At 42.4% G+C, this 22,922-nt stretch overlaps 1 protein-coding gene and 1 long non-coding RNA gene across 3 annotated transcripts; both read right to left on the reverse strand.

The window, feature by feature from the left end:
• Positions 1-1,758: 1,758 nt before the first annotated feature.
• On the reverse strand, positions 1,759-14,873 carry LOC106564700 (D-aminoacyl-tRNA deacylase 1). Of its 2 annotated transcripts, none has more exons than XM_014130962.2 (6): positions 14,746-14,873; positions 14,186-14,276; positions 13,642-13,877; positions 6,539-6,636; positions 3,648-3,847; positions 1,759-2,184 (listed from the first exon to the last, which is right to left on the reverse strand). In XM_014130962.2, the coding sequence occupies exons 1-5, from the start codon at positions 14,786-14,788 to the stop codon at positions 3,689-3,691; spliced, it is 627 nt and encodes a 208-aa protein (XP_013986437.1). In that variant the 5' UTR covers positions 14,789-14,873; the 3' UTR covers positions 1,759-2,184; positions 3,648-3,688. The 2 variants fall into 2 exon arrangements, with proteins under 2 accessions (XP_013986437.1, XP_013986438.1); XM_014130963.2 differs by having other exon boundaries at positions 3,680-3,847; positions 14,746-14,862.
• A 6,347-nt stretch (positions 14,874-21,220) lies between these two features.
• Positions 21,221-22,434, reverse strand: LOC106564699 (uncharacterized). The gene is made up of 2 exons (XR_001319521.2): positions 22,216-22,434; positions 21,221-21,890 (listed from the first exon to the last, which is right to left on the reverse strand). It is a non-coding gene; the product is annotated as an uncharacterized lncRNA (long non-coding RNA).
• Positions 22,435-22,922: the final 488 nt, after the last annotated feature.

Below are 22,922 nucleotides of genomic sequence, written 5' to 3' on the forward strand. Positions count from 1 at the left end.
GATCAATGAATGCATTGCTCATGAATTTTACATTAATGTATATCTATATCTATGTCATCAAATAAGATGGACTTACTTTACAGTGGGAAATATAACTATCTTGATGTTATTTACTATCATTAGACATGCATGCTTTGAATAAACAGGCCTAGCCCAGTGAAAGGATTCACATAATGTAAATTATATGAAATGAGGCAACTTTTCCTCCAAACAAATTATATTAGGGTATTCACATAATTTATGAAAAAAAGAATAGGTTTCTTGGACACTTATAATTTTAGGATAATATCTTAATTCTGACAGTCATTCTTGATTGTGAGTTTGATTGTTTGCGTTTTCTTATAAATAGCACTGGAAAGTTTCCAGCAAGAGTGGAAAAAGTGGTTAGGGCTCTTAGCAACTAGGTTTCATTGTGCCTCCTTTAACCCTTTGAGTCAAGGAACGAGAGAGAGAGAGAAAGAACCAGAAACAAGAGAGAGAACCAGAGAATGAGAGAGAAAAAATTTAAAGAGGTGGCAAAAGGTGGTGTGAGAGAGAAATTTAAGGGGAAAAAGTAGCATAATAATGCAACAAACAAGATAGTGCTTTATGTCTCAGATGGTTTGTCCTCTCACACTAGTATCTTATAAGCTACCTGACCACAGAAGGAAGTATGCCATTGTACTGTCATGAGAAAATACATGAGAAACAAGAGCCAGACATCACACACACAACCAAATTGTCGGTTGCGACCCAGATGTGGTTTTATGCATAAAACCATCCATGAAATGAACGATTGCCTATAACCTGTAGAGCGGAATCCTGCACTCAACCCGGGCATGGAGTTATTTAGTATACTAAATAAGATGAATTCCCAAAGTCTCAGAGGTGCACAAAAGAAAAGAAAGAGGGGGAGGAGGAAGAGGGAGGGAAGTGGGGGGGCAACAAATTAAATCCAGTTAAATTGTTTTTCCATAGCCAGTGGGGTTTGGCAAGAGACTGGCTCACACATGAGAGGCAAGATAAAGCCTCCGAAAGAAACAGACAATCCCAAACGCTGTAGCAGTCTCAGATGTAGCAGAATGCCTGGAATTTAACCCACTTTCCCATGTCCAACTGAACTGACACCGCGCCCAGACACAGCTCCAAAGGCCTGGAAGGTGATACACAAGGAAGTGCACACTTGTAGTACAGTACTGAGATACACAATGAAACATTATCAAAGACGGAACAACTCACACACAAACTGTAGTATACCCCCCTCCACCATCAATGAGTCATTGGCAGTAGGGACCCCAATACACAGTCTCAACTATGCACCATTAACATCAAAATGGATTTCATCACTTCTGCTGTACTGTCTTGGTATCTACATCCATAATCCAGCAGTCACTTTCCCTGTTGTGATGAAACATAGGTCGGGGCTGTCTACTGTCTAAAGCGTAGAGCCCCCTAAAAACCACAGTAGATCCAGACATATTTGGGTCATGTCTTGTCTTCTCCTCATATCATATCTCCAGAGCCTGACGTTGTTTCTCAGTTTCCTCCTGTTCTGTTCTCAACCAGAAATGAACACGGAGAGAAATCTCATCCCAGCACAACGTCTCGCTGCGAGGGCACAACAGTTCCTGTAGGCCAGGAATAGATGCTCTGTCAACTAAATACTGGAGTTTTGAAGGTATTTGTGTTCAATGGGAAGGTAGGTGTGTTCCTCCCTCAGACCATCCAAGAACAAGGATAGCGCATGTACGCACTCACACACAGACAACAAACACAGCATTCGTCCACACACACCATGTTTTCTTTTATAAAATTACAACATTTACATTCAAATCCACTAAACAGCAGTATAGCATATTATGTTCACAACATTCATAAATATCAAATGCGTTGTCCTTAAGACAAGAACTACAAAAGTAAGGTGAGAGAATGTCCTACATCTCCATCTTGTGATGCCACTAGCCCTCTCTGTCATAGGTGCCTTTGGATTTTGGGTGGAAGGTTCCATGTCTTTGAGTAGAGGAAGACAGTGGCAGAGAGGGTACAAGGCAGAGACAGCCAATGTTGTAGAGAAAGATGGAGAGGAAGAGGCCCATACGTTCTTCCAGGAGGACAGTCCAGACTCACGTCTCACAGTCGCTGCAGATGAAGTCCATTTTGGCAGACTGGGCTCCTCCGGCTCCTCCCATCATCAATATAGTAAATCTATAAGATACAACGCACATCATTATCAGTATATTCATATATAGAATATCAATTAGCAGGTGCCATTATCCAGAGCAACTTGTATAGACTGTTAGTAGCATTAAGACATAGTACCATTAGACACAGCAGCACTGGACACAGCAGTATTGGACACAGCAGTATTGGACACAGCAGTATTAGTAGGAGTGGTGGCTGTGTAAAGAGCAGGGGGAGTCTTGCAGTAACAGAACCACAAGAACATTTCATTTAAATAGAACATTGCAGGAAGGAAGTGAGGGAAGATAGGACGAAGACTTGTCACAAAATGACTCTAATCATTCTGAGACACACACAGTGGTGCACACTGCTCATGTTTAAGTCATAGTAAGCAAACCTCTGGGAGACAGAGTTCCCCTTTAATAAAATGAAGCGACGGAACTGAGGAAGCGAGAGAGAGGAGAGGAAGAGATGAGGAGGAGAGTGAGCATTTCTCTACCTTCAAGTTCAAGTCTGAGCTTGGTTATCACACAGAGAACTGCTGCCTTTGCGTTCCCCCCCGAAAGTGAAAAATGAAAACAACTCTCAATCTCTCCCTCCCCCCTCCCTCGGCTTTCGCTCTCTGTCAGACAAATTGGCCTTATGCAACCATCTCGGGGAGGCCTTGCTGATGTCTTGCGGCATATTTACCCAGCCTACCCCCCTCTCTCCAGTTTCCTTCTCTCTTTTTGTCTCGTAAAGTGAGGGGAGTACAGTGTCCTCACCACCGGGGAGTCTGGGATACCGCCGGAGGCTGAGTATGAAGAGCCATGAGGGACATGGAGTGTGTGTGTTGTGTCTCTAAATGACATATATTGTATGTACCGTGTGTGTGTATAATGCATTATGTGTGTAAGTGTATGTGTATGGTTATGAAAGAGAGGATACGTCACCCAGTAGTGACGTCGTGTGGTGGTGTGTTCGCTCCGATGCCACACCAACTCCACCACGGGTCACTGCGTTTTTGACCCCAACACGGGGTAAGGCGTAGTCGCGAACACACCACAACACAGGCTCGCTCACGCGAGCAAGCAGGGGCGGGCTGACTGACTAACGCAGTGACTCCACTTCTCTGTTTTTAGTAAACAAACGCTAGGGATGAATAAGAGCAAAGCCCTCTAATCCGGAGATCTGAAGACTTGTATAAGAAACAGCCTTCTGGATTTCACTACAACGTCAACAATAACATGGAGCGACCAAGGACCATGTGCAGTACAACATACACCAATGTGGATTGAAGTGGTTCTATTTCATCCATGTATGTGTGCAATAAATACAGAGAGGAAATCCAGAAGCTGGAATAAAGGACCAGTGACGTAAAGCGTTTTGTAGCAGATACATACAGCACTAGATACCACTACTTTGACTCGACATCAACCCTCCAAAACAGAGGACAACTTTATTGGTTATTTATTTGTACATTTTTAGTATAAGTAATACAGCATTACCAGTACAGCAGGTTGGGTGACTCCAGGCTCACCGTGCTGCCCTAGGTCTCCCTCTCTGACGACACGTCACCGTCTGCTCCACTGCTGGCGTTAGGGTCCTGTGCTCTGGGGCGCGGGGCGGCCCTCTCCCTGCCTGACTCCAAGGGTCCTTTAGAGCGCGGCTTCTCTTTCCTCTGCTGCTGTTTCTCCTGTTTAGCGAGCTGAGGGGGGGGGGGGAAAGGCCGGGGGTAAAGGGTTAAAAAGAGAAGGACAAAACTTGGATTGATCTAATGCAATTAGTAGGGACCTGAGTTGTTCGTGGTCACGTGACCTGTTTTTACTGGTCAAGTCACGTGCCCAAGAAAAACCCAGGGACCTAGCTATGTATAACTAACTGTATCAAATAATTGGCTACAGTAAAACAAGAGAAGAGAAGATGAAAAGAAAAGGGCAGAACAAGAAAGAGAAATAAACATCAGAGCTTTGTTTCACTGTGCTGCTATTTTCGGAACCCATGACCATTTCGATGAAGCATTGACTGTCCTGACAATATAAAGCGGTCACACTAAGAAAGAGCCGAGTCATCTTCCCATTCACTCACCATCTACGGTTAGGTGCGAGGCTAATCTATTGAACTCCTCTCTGAGAAAACTACTGTGGCAGCTATCTCTGTTCTGCTCAAAGAAGAGTAAACAACCACCCTACACTAAAAGGAACACAACTACCCCTGAAAAGGTTTGTAAACATACATGCTAAAACTTTAATGAGCGCCACAGGAAATATTTATGACTTAAATGTCATGCTAAAGCCACAACATCCCACAAACTCTTAATTATTTAAAGGGAATAAGACTAAAAAACCACCATGTATCTAGTTATCCCTGTACAAACTACATCGGGGTTAGCTAGCTAGCAAGCAATGATACCATCTTACCCAGGGTGTTGGGTTGCTTTGAACACCCCCAATAAAAATGATCACATGACATTTCAGTGTTTAAGACCACTGTTTCGTATTCAAAATTAATTTCACAGAACAATAGAAACAGGATAACTTAATGGTATTGTTTGAAAGGCTCTGTTGTCCCTCTCCTAGGATCCGATAAAGCTTCTGATTCATAGAAAGGAAGTGTCTGTGTCTGTCTGTGTCTGTTTAAGCTGCTCCCCCAGTTGACTGGTGATCCTCTCAGTCTTGGCATACTCCCCTCTAACTGCACAACAACATCCCAAATATCCAAAACAGACTAGATTAAAATTCTGAGGACTGCCGCTTACATCCATTGGACCAAGCAGTCAGCCAAGTTTACACACACAAAGACCACGCATGCAAACACAGAAGTGACTGGAATCACATTCAGGAAGTCTTCAACAATTCACAAATAACTAAAACACTACAATTTCAAATTACTCACTGTACCTCCGCACATTGACTCGATACCGGTACCCCCTGTATATAGCCTCGATATTGTTATTTTATTGTGTTACTTTTTATTATTTTTTACTTTAGTTTATTTGGTAAATATTTTCTTAACTCTATTACTTGAACTGCACTGTTGGTTAAGGGCTTCTAAGTAAGCATTTCACGGTAAGGTCTACACTTGTTGTATTCGGAGCATGTGACAAATAAAGCTTGATTTGATTTGAATAAAATACAATGTGAAGCGGACGGTTTAGGAGAAGCAGGGTGGGATGTCCCTACTCCCTCATGGCTGCTGCTATTTGGAGTGGGCCTGACTGCTTTCTGCTAAGTTTGTATCATAGCGCGATGTCTTCAAGTAGATGTGGTGGTGTAACACATTCATCAAGGCTTTTGGTCCTTCAAATCCCTCTGTGTTACACAACAGGACTGGGAGATACTGTGGAATCAGCAATGTTACCCAATGGTTATCCATTTGTCATGTTTAAAGATGGATACATTGCCTAAAATACACTTAAAATGACCTGAAATGACTTTTAACATAGTTTACCATTCAAAAACAGATGCCCAGTAATACACTAAGGGCCGGTTTCTTGGATCAGGATAAAGCCTAGTCCTGAAAGCATGTTCAATGGAGAATTTAGATTGAGCATGCTTTATAGTCCAGGACAGAGCTTAATCTAGGTTCAGGAAACTGTCCCTAAGAGAGGACATCCATTATTAATATAACATTGTGGGTGAACTTGTCACTACTTAGGCTACACATCAGAACTCATAAATCATTATTCCACATTCTAATATATTTCTTAGCCAGCATGGCCTGAGTCTCCCCTGCAGAGGCCGTCGTCATGGTAACAGAGTGCACAGTGACTCAGGAGTCAACCCTGATCCCAGTGGAGAGAGCGGGGGCACCCATGCGGTAGCGGCACCCCCCCCCTCCACCTCGCCCTGGCCTGCCAATCATATGTTATGTCGCCCCCACACACACACTTCTGGACACTTCTGGTCAATCAGTGGTCTTTCAGCTAGGCCAGAGGGGTGCTGGGACAGAGCAGGACAGATTCATGGGATAATCAGTACACATCTACAGTATCAGGATTGGTTTTTGTATCAGTGACCGGCAAATCTATGGTTCTCCTCCTTGAAGCCAGGGACTAAAATTACAATAAAAAACTGACCAACTAAATGTCTGACAGCTATCTCAGGGACCAGTAAGCCACATCTCAGGGAGCGGTGCCGGTCCATGGACCAGAGGTTGACTAACAATGCACTAAGAAAAACAATAGTGCAGGTTTGCATGTTGATCATGGTCCATTCTCCATCTGTTACTACAAGGAAAAGTTAGGCCTGCAGCTCCACCTGCTGGAGGATACCAGGATAGACAGTGAGTGCTGAGAGAACGTCTGAACCATTTAGAACAAATATAGTCTAGCAATACATACAACATGGGCCAACTTCCTGCTTGCAGAAATCAACAGCATCAACAACAACAACTGTACCTGTTTGGGGTCCATGGGAGCAGAAGGGGACACCAGTTCGATTGTAACTGGTCCGTCATTCTGGATGTGTACCTGCATGTAGGCCCCAAACTGCCCGTCTAAAAACACAAGACAAAAGGAAAATGTAAAGGTTAACCTTAATACATCTAAATGAGTCTAAAACAGTTAGAAGATCTAGGATCCTCCTTTGTTTCCCCCTTCCTCTATAGGCCAATATAAATGACAACACTCAATGTTTCCATCCAGTAACAGCCACTGCAGTTTGCTTATTTTGCATATTAATCTATATCAATGATTTATAAGCAGGTGGCATCTCAGTACAAATGGGACATGGGGGTAGAGGGTGTTAAGATACAATAAGACAGGAAGTTAATACTTAAATGTTCCCCTTTGGTCCAGGTATGTTTCGATTTATTACATCATCTGCCCATGAAACCGGTAGCTGGGTGGTGTGTTATAAAAAGAGCCGAATCATCTCGTTTTCTCCCGCTCAGGCGATTGGGCCTTGGCAGTGAGAAGACTAATTAGAGAGCTTGCATCCCACTACAAGCAGGGACACAGAGTTCCTCCAGTGCACCTTCTCCCCGGTGGCTTGAACCAATTCATCACCAAACACCATCACCAACTACGACCTGATAAAAGAAAACTACCCCAATGTGGAACCGCCATAACCCTTGCAATGTGAGCCATATAATGAAATATTATTTTTTATTTTACCTTTATTTAACTAGACAAGTCAGTTAAAATATATATTTTCAATGACGGCCTAGGAACTAGAGGTCGACCGATTAATCGGAATGACCGATTAATTAGGGGCGATTTCAAGTTTTCATAACAATCGGAAATCGGTATGTTTGGACGCTGATTTGGCCGTTTTTTTTTTTTTACACCTTTATTTAACTAGGCAAGTCAGTTAAGAACACATTCTTATTTTCAATGACGGCCTAGGAACGGTGGGTTAACTGCCTTGTTCAGGGGCAGAACGACAGATTTATTTTACCTTGTCAGATCGGTTACTAGTCCAACGCACTAACCACTAGGCAACCTGCCGCCCCGAAAATGTAATATAACAATGTTTATTTCTATGCTGTGACCAACGACCTTATAATTCACCACCAAACATGGCCTGACAAACCCACCCCCTATGTAGATGTGTGGAACCACCATAACCTTTGCACTGTAAAGTCCATGGAGAATAAGAGCACCTCCTCCCAGCTGCCCACTGCACTGAGGATAGGAAAGACTGTCACCACTGATAAATCTACGACAATTGAGAATTTCAATAACATTTTGTCTGACCATGCTTTCCACCTGGCTACCCCTACCCCGGTCAACAGCTCTGCACCCCCCACAGCAACTTGCCCAAGCCTCCCCCACTTCTCCTTCACCCAAATCCAGACGGCTGATGTTCTGAAAGAGCAGCAAAATCTGGACCCCTACAAATCAGCTGTGGACCCTCTCTTTCTAAAATGATCTGCCTCAATTGTTGCAACCCCTATTACTCGCCTGTTCAACCTCTCTTTCGTATCGTCTGAGATCCCTAAAGATTGGAAAGCTGCCGCGGTCATCCCCCTCTTCAAAGGGGGAGACACTCTAGACCCAAACTGTTACAGACCTATATCTATCCTACCCTGCCTTTCTAAAGTCTTTGAAAGCCAAGTTAACAAACAGATCACTAACCATTTCGAATCCCACCGTTCCTTCTCCGCTATGCGATCTGGTTTCCGAGCTGGTCATGGGTGCACCTCAGCTACGCTCAAGGTCCTAAACGAAATCAACACCACCATCGATAAAAGACAATAGTGTGCAGCGGTCTTCATCAACCTGGCCAAGGCTTTCGACTCTGTCAATCACGGCATTCTTATCGGCAGACTCAACAGCCTTGGTTTCTCAAATGACTGCCTTGTCTGGTTCACCAACTACTTCTCAGAGTTCAGTGTGTCAAATCGGAGGGCCTGTTGTCCGGACCTCTGGCAGTCTCTATGGGGGTGCCACAGGGTTCAATTCTCGGGCCGAGTCTTTTCTCTGTTTACATCAATGATGACGCTCTTGCTGCTTGTGATTCTGATCCACCTCTACGCAGACGACACCATTCTGTATACTTCTGGCCCTTCTTTGGACACTGTGTTAACAAACCTCCAGACGAGCTTCAATGCCATACAACACTCCTTCCATGACCTCCAACTGCTCTTAAAAGCAAGTAAAACTAAATGCATGCTCAACAACCGATCGCTGCCCGCACCCGCCCGACTGTTTAGCATCACTACTCTGGACGGTTCTGACTTAGGTATTTGTAGTTGTCCACATATTCTAGGTGTCTGGTTAGACTGTAAACTCTCCTTCTAGACTCACATTAAGCATCTCCATTCCAAAATTAAATCTATAATCGTCTTCCTATTTCGCAACAAAGTATCCTTCACTCATGTTGCCAAACATACCCTCGTAAAACTGACTATCCTACCGATCCTTGACTTCGGCGATGTCATTTACAAAATAGCCTCCAACACTCTACTCAGCAATTGGATGCAGTCTATCACAGTGACATCCGTTTTGTCACCAAAGCCCCATATACTACCCACCACTGCGACCTGTATGCTCTCGTTGGCTGGCCCTCGCTTCATATTCGTCACCAAACCCACTGACTCCAGGTCATCTATAAGTGTTTGCTAGGTAAAGCCCCGCCTTATCTCAGCTCACTGGTCACCATAGCAACACCCACCCGTAGCACGCGCTCCAGCAGGTATATTTCACTGGTCATCCCCAAAGCCAACACCTTCTTTGGCCGCCTTTCCTTCCAGTTCTCTGCTGCCAATGACTGGAACGAATTGCAAAAATCACTAAACCTGGAGTCTTATATCTCCCTCACTAACTTTAAGCATCAGCTGTCAGAGCAGCTTACCGATCATTGCACCTGTACACAGCCCATCTGTAAATAGCCCACCCAACTACCTCATCCACATATTGTTATTCATTTTTTTGCTCCTTTGCACCCCAGTATCTCTACTTGCACATTCAACTTCTGCACATCTTTCACTCTAGTGTTAATGCTAAATTGTAATTACTTCATCACTATGGCCTATTTATTGCCTTACTTCCCTAATCTTACTACATTTTCACACACTGTATATCGATTTTTCTATTGTGTTATTGACTGTACATTTGTTTATCGCATGTTTAACTCTGTGTTGTTTGTGTCACACTGCTTTGCTTTATCATGGCCAGGTCGCAGCTGTAAAGGAGAACTTGTTCTCAACTGGCCTACCTGGTTAAATAAAGGTAAAATAAAAACTATGAACTATAACCTTATAGACCCAATTCACCACCAAACATGGCCTGAAAACAAACACCCCCTATCTAGATGTGTGGAACCACCATAACATTTGCACTGTGAACTATGACCTTATGTATGTAACCTCTGTTTCAACAGGAAAGCAGGTGATTCAACTGATTCCGAGCCTTTCAGGTCAGGAGTCAAGTCTTGAGTGGTCTTAAGGATAAAGGCTACTGCATGTGACCCTGTAGTGTAGGCTGTTTCACTTAGGAGTGCATTGGCTTATCAACCCTAACCCTGGTCAAGCCTTAAGCGTGTGTCTCAATTCCCCAGGCTATGAACAGCAACCCTTCTATTCACTACTGTTCTCCAGGTGTTTGTGATATTGACCTTAGGCTATCAATTACACTGAACAAAAATAAAATGTAATTGGTCCCATGTTTCATGAGCTGAAATAAAAATATCCCAGAGATTTTCCATACGCACAAAAAGCTTTTTTCTCTCAAATTTTGTGCACAAATTTCTTTGCATCCCTGTTAGTGAGCATTTCTCCTTCGCCAATATAATCCATCCACCTGACTGGTGTGGCATATCAAGAAGCTGATTAAACAGCATGATCATTACACAGGTGCACCTTGTGCTGAATACGATAAAAGGCCACTTTAAAATTGTCACACAACACAATGCCACAGATGACTCAAGTTGAGGGAGCGTGCAATTGGCATGCTCACTGCAGGAATGTCCACCACAGCTGTTGCCAGATAATTGAATGTTCATTTCTTTACCATAAGCTACCTCCAATGTCATTTTACAGAATTTGGCAGTCCATCCAACCGGCGTCGCAACCGCATAACACCTCCACATCTGGCTTCTTCACCTGCGGGATCATCTGAGGGGGGCGGTGAGGAGTAATTCTGTCTGTAATAATGCCCCTTTGTAGGGAAAAACTCATTCTGATTGGCTGGGCCTGGCTCCCAAGTGGGTGGGCCTATGCCCTCCCAGGCCCACCCATGGCATCACCCGTTTCCCAGTCATGTGAAAACCATAGATTAGGGCCTAATGTATTTACTTTAATTGACTTATTTCCTTATATGAACTGTAACTCAGTAAAATCTTTGAAATTGTTGCGTTTATATTTTTGTTCAGTTTAGCTTCACCTCTTTGCTTGAACAAATGACATTTTGCAATCATTACCCTGATCGAGCAAAACATTGACCCAATGCTATTAAATATTAAAACCACACACTTAGAAGAATGCCGATCCTTTTACATATTTATTAAATACCCAAGGTATCAAAATGATCTCTTCATTTAGGCTTTTCCTATCTAGAGTGTCTTATGAGAGTCCATTTCTCTCCACCCACAAACTGCCTACACAGCAAAGTGTCCTCGACACTTTTGGGTCACTGGATGTGAAATTCTGTTCAATAGCAGTCTATTTTAAAAACTCTATATATGGCTCATCTTGCAGTGTCTCGCTCACCCAGCCCAGGCCAGTAGATAGATAGTGATATTGTAATATACACTGAGTATAACAAACATTAGGAACACCCCCTCCCCTTGCCCTCAGAACAGCCTCAATCTGTCGGGGTGTGGATTCTAGACGGTGTCGAAAGCGTTCCACATGGATGCTGGCCCATGTTGACTCCAATGCTTCCCACAGTTGTGTCAAGTCGGTTGGATGTCATTTGGGTGATGGACCATTCTTTATACTCACAGGAAACAGTTGAGCGTGAAAAACATAGCAGCGTTGCAGTTCTTGACACAAACAGGTGCGCCTGGCACCTACTACCATAGGTTGTTCAAAGACACATACATCTTTTGTCTTGCCAATTCACCCTCTGAATGGCACACATCTGCAATCCATATCTCAATTGTCTCAAGGCTTAAAAATCCTTCTCTAACTTGTCTCCTTCCCATCATCTACACTGATTGAAGTGGATTTAACAAGTGACATCAATAAGGGATCATAGCTTTCACCTGGTCAGTCTATGTCATGAAAAGAGCAGGTGTTCCTAATGTTTTGTGCACTCAGTGTATAGGCCTAGTGCGTGTGTAGCCTACTGTATTCTTGTACCCTTTTCACACTATCGCGCTGACCCGACCTATAGTGCTGGCTCTGATATTATCTGTTCACATTGTCCTTTCCAGCATGGTTCCAGCAACTAAAGTGGAAGCGTAACCAGGTCAGCACATCACACACCTCAGCTTGGTTCAACACCATAGTGAGAAAAGGAAATGGGGTAGCAAGCAATGTTCCCTCAAAAAATGTTGGGCACTGTGCAAATTTAAGATCTGCTTAGCGCAAACTGGTTGTGAAAATTCTGTGAAACTTCCGGCGCGCGTTTACTGTGAACACTGAGGTTGTACTTGCTTTAAGTTACAGTTGTAAGAGTGGTCAAGTAGCCTACTGTGGCTATTTGATCATAATGTAGGTCTACCCGAGTGGCCTACCACCAAAAACAATGGAGAAAAAATGCATCCCAAAACATTTTTACACAGAAATAGCTGTTCTATCATTCAGCCTACAGTAGCAGCCAATGTGGGGTGTTCAATGTAAGTCTACATTCCATGTGACTTTTGAAAAAAAAAAACCATGCAGGGCTTGACATGAACCTGTTTATACACCTGTCATTCAGACAAGGAGGTGACTGAAACTTGTGATTTTTTTTAGGCAAGAAACCACTTTTCAAAATAAAATACAATATTTCCATACCATTATTACAGAGAATCAAACAAATTAAGCTATGCTTTGCTTATTGTCTCAAAATACAACACTGCCCCCTTTTAAGACCTAAACCTGACTCGTTTTCAAAGATGTCAAGAAATGTACACGTTTTGTGCTCTTGTAGGAAGCAACCACTCCCCCATTGTTGACTAGAAATTAGCTATAACTGGGCTAATAACTCACTAACTAGCAAAGACTATGAACAAAAGCGCACAGGTGGCTACATAGCTCTCGTCTGATCTCAAAACAAGCACATCAATTCACAACCGCTCATACTGTAGCCTAAATACGGTCCAGTTCAAAATGAAAGACACAGATCCATATATGGCAATGGTTATTTGCATATAGGCCTACTGCAGCTCTGATTAGTTATGGCGCACTGGTCTGTGTAGAGTACGGGCCTGAGTCTTGCCTGTCAATACTATAGAATCCTACTCCAATGCGCTCTGCCTACAAGAAAATATCTTGCACAGTTAGTTTTGCATACCAAGTCTTGAATAGTTTGTTTTATGTCGGTATGTTACATTGAAATTGGTTAACATTGCGTTGATTTGATCACAGCGAAATGTTGATAGTGTTAACTAAAGGGGAAAACTCAAGAAAGGTGAGTGAAGTTCAAACTCATGCTTCTCTGGCTGGACGGATATTTTGTCTGCGCAGCAGTCTGATGGGAGCTGTACGCAGCTTAGAGGGAAAACTGATACCTAGTCAGTTGTACAACTCGATGCATTCAACTGAAATGTGTCTTCCGCATTTAACCCATCCCCTCATAACCAGAGAGGTGCGGGGGGCTGCCTTAAACGACATCATCGGCACCCGAGGAGCAGTTGTTGTTAACTGCCTTGCTCAAGGGCAGAACGGCAGATTTTTACACCTTGCCAGCTCTGGGATTCGAACAAGGAACCTGTCGGTTACTGTACCAACGCTCTAACCGCTAGGCTACCCACCTTTGACCATCTCAGGCTTGTTTAGTAGCTCGTAATATAGTTATAGTAGCTGATATAAGCCTAGTGCGTATTTAGCAGACTGTATGCCTGCAGTGTCAGTCAATGATGTTCACCCATAGTAATATCGTTTTCTATTTAGTCCTGTGTGTTCACCAACCTTTGATCATCTCAGGCTTGTAGGTGCTCCTCAGGTGTTCCAGGATGTTATTATAGAAGGGCTGGGACAGCTCTGCAGGCATGGCAGCATGGAAGTCTGGCTTGTTACCCTTTAATATGCACTGCAGAGTGAACTGACTGACACATAGGACTTCATATTCCTTGTCCATGACGCTTTTGCTCCACGCCCGTCCGTTCTCATCGTCAAACAGACGCAGGTTGAGGATCTTACGAACCCTGAGAAGTAGAGAAATTAATGTTGGGGCGTAGAATTCATTGAAATATATAATTAATTTATTAGAATATTTATGTGTTGGGGTCACAAAGGAGATGGCTATGGGAGTGAGCAAGTATTTTGTGCAGATGTTCAAAAGTTATTGGGCTAAATACAAAAGAATAGCTCTAAGTGAATACTACGGTTGTCTTACAAATTCTTATTACAGATATAAACCTGACCTGGTCCTTATGCCCTGCCTATGTAGGAGAAGGGCTACAGTACCGTAGTGCAAAGACAATGTTTTGTGACTGAATGAAGCCACACTCACATGTAGTCAACATCCTTCTGTGTGTCCTCCATGGATATACCCAGCAACACACACAGTCCTCTGCCTATTGAGCTGATGGGCACCTCTCCCACTGTGACAACACAGGACAGAATGATCAAATCAATGAAATAATTGTCCTTTTTATTATTCATTGTCAGACACATCCTCCTCAAAAAGTGTGGTTAATCTAGCACACACTGACAGTCTTGCAAGTAGTAGTAGGCTGCAAATATATGGAGTAAATTGTACATTATTTTCATTAGGAATGTAGAAGTGAAAGTAAAAGTTGTCAAAAATCTAAATAGTAAAGTACAGATCCCCCCCAAAACGACTTAAGTAGTATTTTAAAGTGTTTTTACTTGAGTAAGTTACTTTACACCACTGAAAAAGTGTTTTATAAATATATTTGATTGGATAGCCGTGCGGCTACCAAACTACTGTAGCTAACGTTAGCAATCCTCTGTGCTGCCTGCAAAATGCCTACCGGCGAAGAACTGTCATTCTTTGACACTATGGCCGATATAGAAATAAAATAATAATAAGTAGATAGCGTTACTCACCTGACACGCTCGCTGTTGTCACTCTTTGAATAATTGCCTTCATTGTTTTGATTAGCTCGCTCGCTAGAATGAATCAGATTGAAGTGGTGCACATACGTCAACGTCATACTTCCCATGAAACGTTGCTGCGTTGTCAGAGGCATCTAGCGGCAGCAGTTGGGAGTACAGTAGATAACTTTTGCTACCATATCAGACAGCGTGAAAGTGCTAAAAAATACCTTCTGTACTGATTCCTGGGGTTAAATTAGTGTTTTGCACATCTGTCCCAAAAACCTACGGTACAAAATGAAGAGGAAATTCAGCAACTCCTGGAGGCCAGTGTAATACCCATTTCAGACAGAAAATGTGGTATATTACCTGTAAAAAAGAAAATATATACTGCTCAAAAAAATAAAGGAAACACTTAAACAACACATCCTAGATCTGAATGAAAGAAATAATCTTATTAAATACTTTTTTCTTTACATAGTTGAATGTGCTGACAACAAAATCACACAAAAATAATCAATGGAAATCCAATTTATCAACCCATGGAGGTCTGGATTTGGAGTCACACTCAAAATTAAAGTGGAAAACCACACTACAGGCTGATCCAACTTTGATGTAATGTCCATAAAACAAGTCAAAATGAGGCTCAGTAGTGTGTGTGGCCTCCACGTGCCTGTATGACCTCCCTACAACACCTGGGTATGCTCCTGATGAGGTGGCGGATGGTCTCCTGAGGGATCTCCTCCCAGACCTGGACTAAAGCATCCGCCAACTCCTGGACAGTCTGTGGTGCAACGTGGCGTTGGTGGATGGAGCGAGACATGATGTCCCAGATGTGCTCAATTGGATTCAGGTCTGGGGAATGGGCGGGCCAGTCCATAGCATCAAGGCCTTCCTCTTGCAGGAACTGCTGACACACTCCAGCCACATGAGGTCTAGCATTGTCTTGCATTAGGAGGAACCCAGGGCCATCCGCACCAGCATATGGTCTCACAAGGGGTCTGTGGATCTCATCTCGGTACCTAATGGCAGTCAGGCTACCTCTGGCGAGCACATGGAGGGCTGTGCGGCCCCCCAAAGAAATGCCACCCCACACCATGACTGACCCACCGCCAAACCGGTCATGCTGGAGGATGTTGCAGGCAGCAGAACGTTCTCCACGGCGTCTCCAGACTCTGTCACGTCTGTCACGTGCTCAGTGTGAACCTGCTTTCATGTGTGTAGAGCACAGGGCGCCAGTGGCGAATTTCCCAATGTTGGTGTTCTCGGGCAAATGCCAAACGTCCTGCACGGTGTTGGGCTGTAAGCACAACCCCCACCTGTGGACGTCGGGCCCTCATACCACCCTCATGGAGTCTGTTTCTGACCGTTTGAGCAGACACATGCACATTTGTGGCCTGCTGGAGGTCATTTTGCAGGGCTCTGGCAGTGCTCCTCCTGCTCCTCCTTGCACAAAGGCGGAGGTAGCGGTCCTACTGCTGGGTTGTTGCCCTCCTACGGCCTCCTCCACGTCTCCTGATGTACTGGCCTGTCTCCTGGTAGCGCCTCCATGCTCTGGACACTACGCTGACAGACACAGCAAACCTTCTTGCCACAGCTCGCATTGATGTGCCATCCTGGATGAGCTGCACTACCTGAGCCACTTGTGTGGGTTGTAGACTCCGTCTCATGCTACCACTAGAGTGAAAGCACCGCCAGCATTCAAAAGTGACCAAAACATCAGCCAGGAAGCATAGGAACTGAGAAGAGGTCTGTGGTCCCCACCTGCTGAACCACTCCTTTATTGGGGGTGTCTTGCTAATTGCCTATAATTTCCACCTGTTGTCTATTGCATTTGCACAACAGCATGTGAAATTTATTGTCAATCAGTGTTGCTTCCTAAGTGGACAGTTTGATTTCACAGAAGTGTGATTGACTTGGAGTTACATTGTGTTGTTTAAGTGTTCCCTTTATTTTTTTGAGCAGTGTATATTAGGCAACGTTGACCCCCTTTCAAACAGTGCCTTAATGACTATTTTCTTGCAGACAGTATACTGTACCCCTTTTATACATATCAGTGGGTAACTGGCACATTGGACGGGTAAGGTGTTGTTAAACCATTGGGCCTGTTTGTATTTCAAATTAGGGAGGTGTTAAACAATGGAAAGGTTAATGAATTTACCTGAAAAAAAGCAGAGCACCATTCACACAGACCCGATACCTGTATTTTGGTTACAGGGTCTGTGAAAATGCAGGAATCATGACTAGGTCTTCAGGTGGCTTTTAATATACCATGTTTCTTTTTACCCCTTTCAGATATACAAAAAAAGCTGGTACAAAAAAGCATGTATGGGAAATCAGTGTGATTTTGGTCTGTGTATGAAAGGGATATACACTCAGAACCGACATTTTTGGCAGAAATTAAGACTGTATAAAATAAATAAAACAAATACTTAGCTACTGTATATTGTATGCTAAAATTATTTTATACTAATAGAATTGAGAAAAATATTTTGTTTCAAATTAACAAGTAATAAAATAAACGATTGTGGTCAAAATGGCACCCCTGTTTTCAATACTTCAGCACCTTGCGAGGATAATGACACTTAGCCTATTTTCATGTCATCTGACCATAGCACCACCTGGAGTTTGATAAAGAGCATTGGCACTTGGATTGGAACTGGTGCTATGGTCAGATGACATGAAAATAGAGCTCTTTGGATACACACACCAGTGGTGGTGTTGGCATTGAAACATGGAAAACTATGCAGAAAAGTAACTCAGAACTAGTGTAAAATATGGCGGTGGATCTTGGATGTTATGGGGTTATTTTGGTTCCACTGGTCTAGAGGCACTTGTTAACGTCAACGGTATCATGAACTTTAGCAAGTACCAGGACATTTTAGCCAAAACCCTGGTTGCCTCTATTCGGAGGCTGAAACTAGGCCGCAAATGGATCTTCCAGCAAGACAATAACCCCAAGCACACACAAGAAAATCAAGGATCTGGAAAGATTTTGTATGGAGGAATGGTCAAAGATCCCGACCAAAGTGTTCTCCAATCTCATAAAACATTTACATAAAAAAATATATATATATCACCTTTATTTAACCAGGTAGGCCAGTTGAGAACAAGTTCTCATTTACATCTGCGACCTGGCCAAGATAAAACAAAGCAATGCGACAAAAACAACAATGCAGAGTTACACATGGGATAAACAAACGTACAGTCAATAACACAATAGAAAAATCTATATACAGTGTGTGCAAATGTAGTAAGGTTAGGGAGGTAAGGCAATAAATAGGCCATAGTGGCAAAATAATGACAATTTAGCAATAACACTGGAGTGATAGATGTGCAGATGATGATGTGCAAGTAGAGATACTGGGGTGCAAAAGAGCAACAAAAAAAAAATAACAATATGGGGATGAGGTAGTTGGGTGGGCTATTTACAGGTGGGCTGTGTACAGGTGCAGTGATTGGTAAGCTGCTCTGACAGCTGATGCTTAAAGTTAGTGAGGGAGAAAAAAGACTCCAGCTTCAGTGATTTTTGCAATTCGTTCCAGTCATTGGCAGCAGAAAACTGGAAGGAAAGGCGGCCAAAGAAGGTGTTGGCTTTGGGGATGACCAGTGAAATATACCTGCTGGAGCACGTGCTACGGGTGGGTGTTGCTATGGTGACCAGTGAGCTGAGATAAGGCGGGGCTTTACCTAGCAAAGACTTATAGATGACCTGGAGCCAGTGGGTTTGGCGATGAATATGTAGCGAGGGCCAGCCAACGAGAGCATACAGGTCGCAGTTGTGGGTAGTATAGTTGAAGTTGGAAGTTTACATATACCTTAGCAAAATACATTTAAACTCAGTTTTTCACAACTCCTGACATTTAATCCTAGTAAATATTCCCTGTCTTAGGTCAGTTAGGATCACTACTTTATTTTAAGAATGTGAAATGTCAGAATAGTAGTAGAGAGAATGATTTACTTCAGCTTTTATTTCTTTCATCACATTCCCCGTGGGTCAGAAGTTTACATACACTCAATTAGTATTTGGTAGCATTGCCTTTAAATTGTTTAACTTAAGTAAAACATTTCAGGTAGCCTTCCACAAGCTTCCTACAATAAGTTGGGTGAATTTTGGCCCATTCCTCCTGACAGAGCTGGTCTAACTGAGTCAGGTTTGTAGGCCTTGCTCGCACATGCTTTTTCAGTTCTGCCCACACATTTTCCATAGGATTGAGGTCAGGCCTTTGTGATGGCCATTCCAATACCTTGACTTTCTTGTCCTAAAGCCATTTTGCCACAACTTTGAAAGTATGTTTTGGGTCATTGTCCATTTGGAAGACCCATTTGCGACCAAGCTTTAACTTCCTGACTGATGTCTTGAGATGTTACTTCAATATATCCACACCAGTTTCCTCCCTCATGATGCCATCTATTTTGTGAAGTGCACCAGTCCCTCCTGCAGCAAAGCACCCCCACAACATGATGCTGCCACCCCTCAGCTTGCAAGCCTCCCCCTTTTTCCTCCAAACATAACTATGGTCATTATGGCCAAACAGTTCTATTTTTGTTTAATCAGACCAGAGAACCTTTCTACAAAAAGTACAATATTTGTCCCCATGTGCACTTGTAAACCGTAGTCTGGCTTTTTAATGGAAGTTTTGGAGCAGTGGCTTCTTCCGTGTTGAATGGCATTTCAGGTTATGTAGATATAGGACTCATTTGACTGTGGATATAGGTACTTTAGTACCCGTTTCCACCAGCATCTTCACACGGTCCTTTGCTGTTGTTCTGGAATTAATTTGCACTTTTCACCCAAAGAATTCACCCAACTTCTTGTGGGATGCTTGTGGAAGGCTACTTTTTATGTTCATCTCTAGGAGACAGAACGCATCTCCTTCCTGAGCGGTATGACGGCTGCGTGGTCCCATGGTGTTTATACTTGCGTACTATTGTTTGTACAGATGAACGTGTTCAGGCGTTTGGAAATTGCTCCCAAGGATGAGCCAGACTTGTGGAGGTCTACAATTGTTTTTCTGAGATCTTGGGTGATTTCTTTTGATTTCCCCATGATGTCAAGCAAAGAGGCACTGAGTTGAAAGGTAGGCCTTGAAATACATCCACAGGTACATTTCCAATTGACTCAAATGATGTCAATTAGCCTACCAGAAGTTTCTAAAGCCATGACATCATTTTCTGGAATTTCCCAAGCTGTTTAAAGGCACAGTCACCTTAGTGTATGTAAACTTCCGACCCACTGGAATTGTGATACAGTGAATTATAAGTGAAATAATCTGTAAACAATTGTTGGAAAAATGACTTGTGTCATGCACAAAGTAGATTTCCTAACCGACTTGCCAAAACTATAGTTTGTTAACAAGAAATTTGTGGAGTGGTTGAAAAATGAGTTTTAATGACTCCAACCTAAGTGTATGTAAACTTCCCACTTCAACTGTATATGGGGCTCTGGTGACAAAACGGATGGCACTGTGATAGACTACATCCAATTTGCTGAGTAGAGTGTTGGAGGCTATTTTGTAAATGACATCGCCGAAGTCAAGGATCGGTAGGATAGTCAGTTTTATGAGGGTATGTTTAGCAGCATGAGTGAAGGAGGCTTTGTTGCGAAATAGGAAGCTGACTCTAGATTTAATTTTGGATTGGAGATGCTTAATGTGAGTCTGGAAGGAGAGTCTACAGTCTAACCAGACACCTAGGTATTTGTAGCAGTCCACATATTCTAAGTCAGAACCATCCAGAGTTGGCACAGTGTCATTATCCTCACAAGGAGAGGGTGCTGGAGTATTGAAAACATGGGAGAGATGAAATTCAACCTTTATCTTAAATATATATATACTTGTTAAACAAAACCTCTTTTGCTGAGCAATTGTATTAGCATAAAATATTATAGCTCAATATTTGTATTATTTAATTTATACAGTCCTTTTTGTTCATCTTTATCAAGGGTGTCAATAATTTTGGAACTGACTGTATGTGGATAAAAACACATTTTTATTAACCAGGCTTTAACCTTCATCAGGGATTAAAAAGTAGTAGTAGTTACTCTTGGTGGTATGGCTTAAGAAGCATCTGCTTTTTCCAGGGGCTTCTATGGTTGTGGCTAGATGGAGTTCAGCTACAGACAGAAGTGACTTTGCGTAGCAGGTTAGGAGAACTAACACAGCGGGATAGGAGAACTAACGCAGCAGGCAAGGAGAACTAACACAGCGGGATAGGCGGCTTTTAAAAAAAATCAACTTTCACTACCCTCCAAGAATTGTTGAATTCCCTCTTCACATCATGAACATTTTCAACTGTTAAATATTTTACTGCTAACAGTTGTCGCCAATTAAAAAGTGGCGAGTGGTACTGATACTTCCCCAATTGTATCATCCAGACACAATCCACAGATCATAACAGGCTAATGTGTAGTGTGTCTTCAGATACATGGATATTACATTACTGTGATCAACACAGACAACAGCAAACATTGAATTAGCAGTTGCACTTCATTTACAAACTAAGTTTATTTGACAGAAGTTTTATTGATTTAATCTTGAAGTGCTGAAAATCATGCATGATATAGGCCAGCTTGTCAGACACTCTGCTAGTTGTATAAAAAGGTTATGCTCCTATTTCAGAATTTTGCAACAAAAATCTGATTGGACTGAATGTAATACAGCAGCAATGCACAGGACAGGTTATCACTGCCACATCTAGAAGTTCAACAGCCAGATGTTGTCTACACTTTGCATTGAGAACGTGTGCAGTGTAGGTAGAGAGGGTTTCAAGGCTTGCAGAGGGGTTCTCGAACAGAGGGATACTGTGGTATTTCAATTCATTGTACAAGTGACAAATCATTTCAGTCAGTGTATTTTACACAGAGATATATCCAATGTACAATTTACAGTGTTAATTCCTAAGTATTTTGCTACACACATCTCAAATGTGGTAGCCTAGGCAGGCAATGGCATCAGTTCAGGTCAATTTTCACCATTACTTTGTATTGTCTTGGCTGTCAGCAGATGCAGAGTCCCGACTGAGCGAGCTGACAAAATTGTAGATCCTTGTAGAATAAGGAACAAAGTTTTCCTTGTAGACAATGGTGGTTTTCATGTGTGCACTCTGGATAGTTACTTCTCTAGGATTTGGAGGTTGTTCCTCCTTCTCTTCTTTGACTGCAGGATGATAAGATGAACACAGAATTGACTAAACATGCAATTTTGTAATTTAATAAAAAGGTACATTTGTGCTGAACTCTGATACAAGTCTAGCTTGAGCTTATCAACAAGGTCAAGAAAATTCAATATTGTCAATCTTTGGAAGCACTTCCATTAGAAATCATTAGCAGCTTATTCAATAACAGTCCATAATATAATGTGATCTGTAGCTATGGTATTGCTATTCAGATAAATAGCTACCTAGACAAACTGTGACTGCTAGCTAGTTAGTTAGCCAGCGTTAACTAACGTTACCTGAGCTGCTGTGACGCGAGTAACCTACCTGGCTTTTCTTCATTGCGCCCCATGTACTGATAATATCCGTATGTGCCGAGCATTGTCCATATACCGAAAGCATACAGCATAGACACCCGTACATTCCACTTTACTACTTCTTTGATTTGCATGTTTTAAAAAATTTTGGAGCTTGACTGTACATGTATCGTAAATCACAAGGACGCTGCCATGTTGGATTAATCCAGGAAATAAACGAGTTGGACGATAACTTCCGGGGTAAAATAAATAAACTGATAACATCAATAAAGAATGGAAATGTAAAACAGTAACTTAACTTAATAATATAATTACATAGGCATTTTGACATTATGGTGCAACTGATTAATAAATTATAATAGCCATGCAATTAATGGAAAATTAAACGTATTAGATGTGTATTCAACTCCATTATTAGTCATCCTAAAACTAATGAGCAGAGACTCCTGTTGCCCAGAAATCCACTAACTGCTAGTGGTGTAAAAAGTACACAATTGTCATACTTGAGTAAAAGTAAAGGTACCTTAATAGAAATTAACTCAAATAAAAGTGAAAGACACTCAGTATAATACCACTTAAGTAAAAGTCTAAAAGTATTTGGTTTTAAATATACATAAGTATCAAAAGTAAATGTATGTGGACACCTGCTCGTCGAACATCTCATTCCAAAATCATGGGCATTAATATGGAGTTTGTCGCCCCTTTGCAGCTATAACA

This window comes from Salmo salar, chromosome ssa12 (assembly GCF_905237065.1).
Source record: "Salmo salar chromosome ssa12, Ssal_v3.1, whole genome shotgun sequence".
In the NCBI taxonomy this organism is placed as follows: Eukaryota; Metazoa; Chordata; class Actinopteri; order Salmoniformes; family Salmonidae; genus Salmo; species Salmo salar.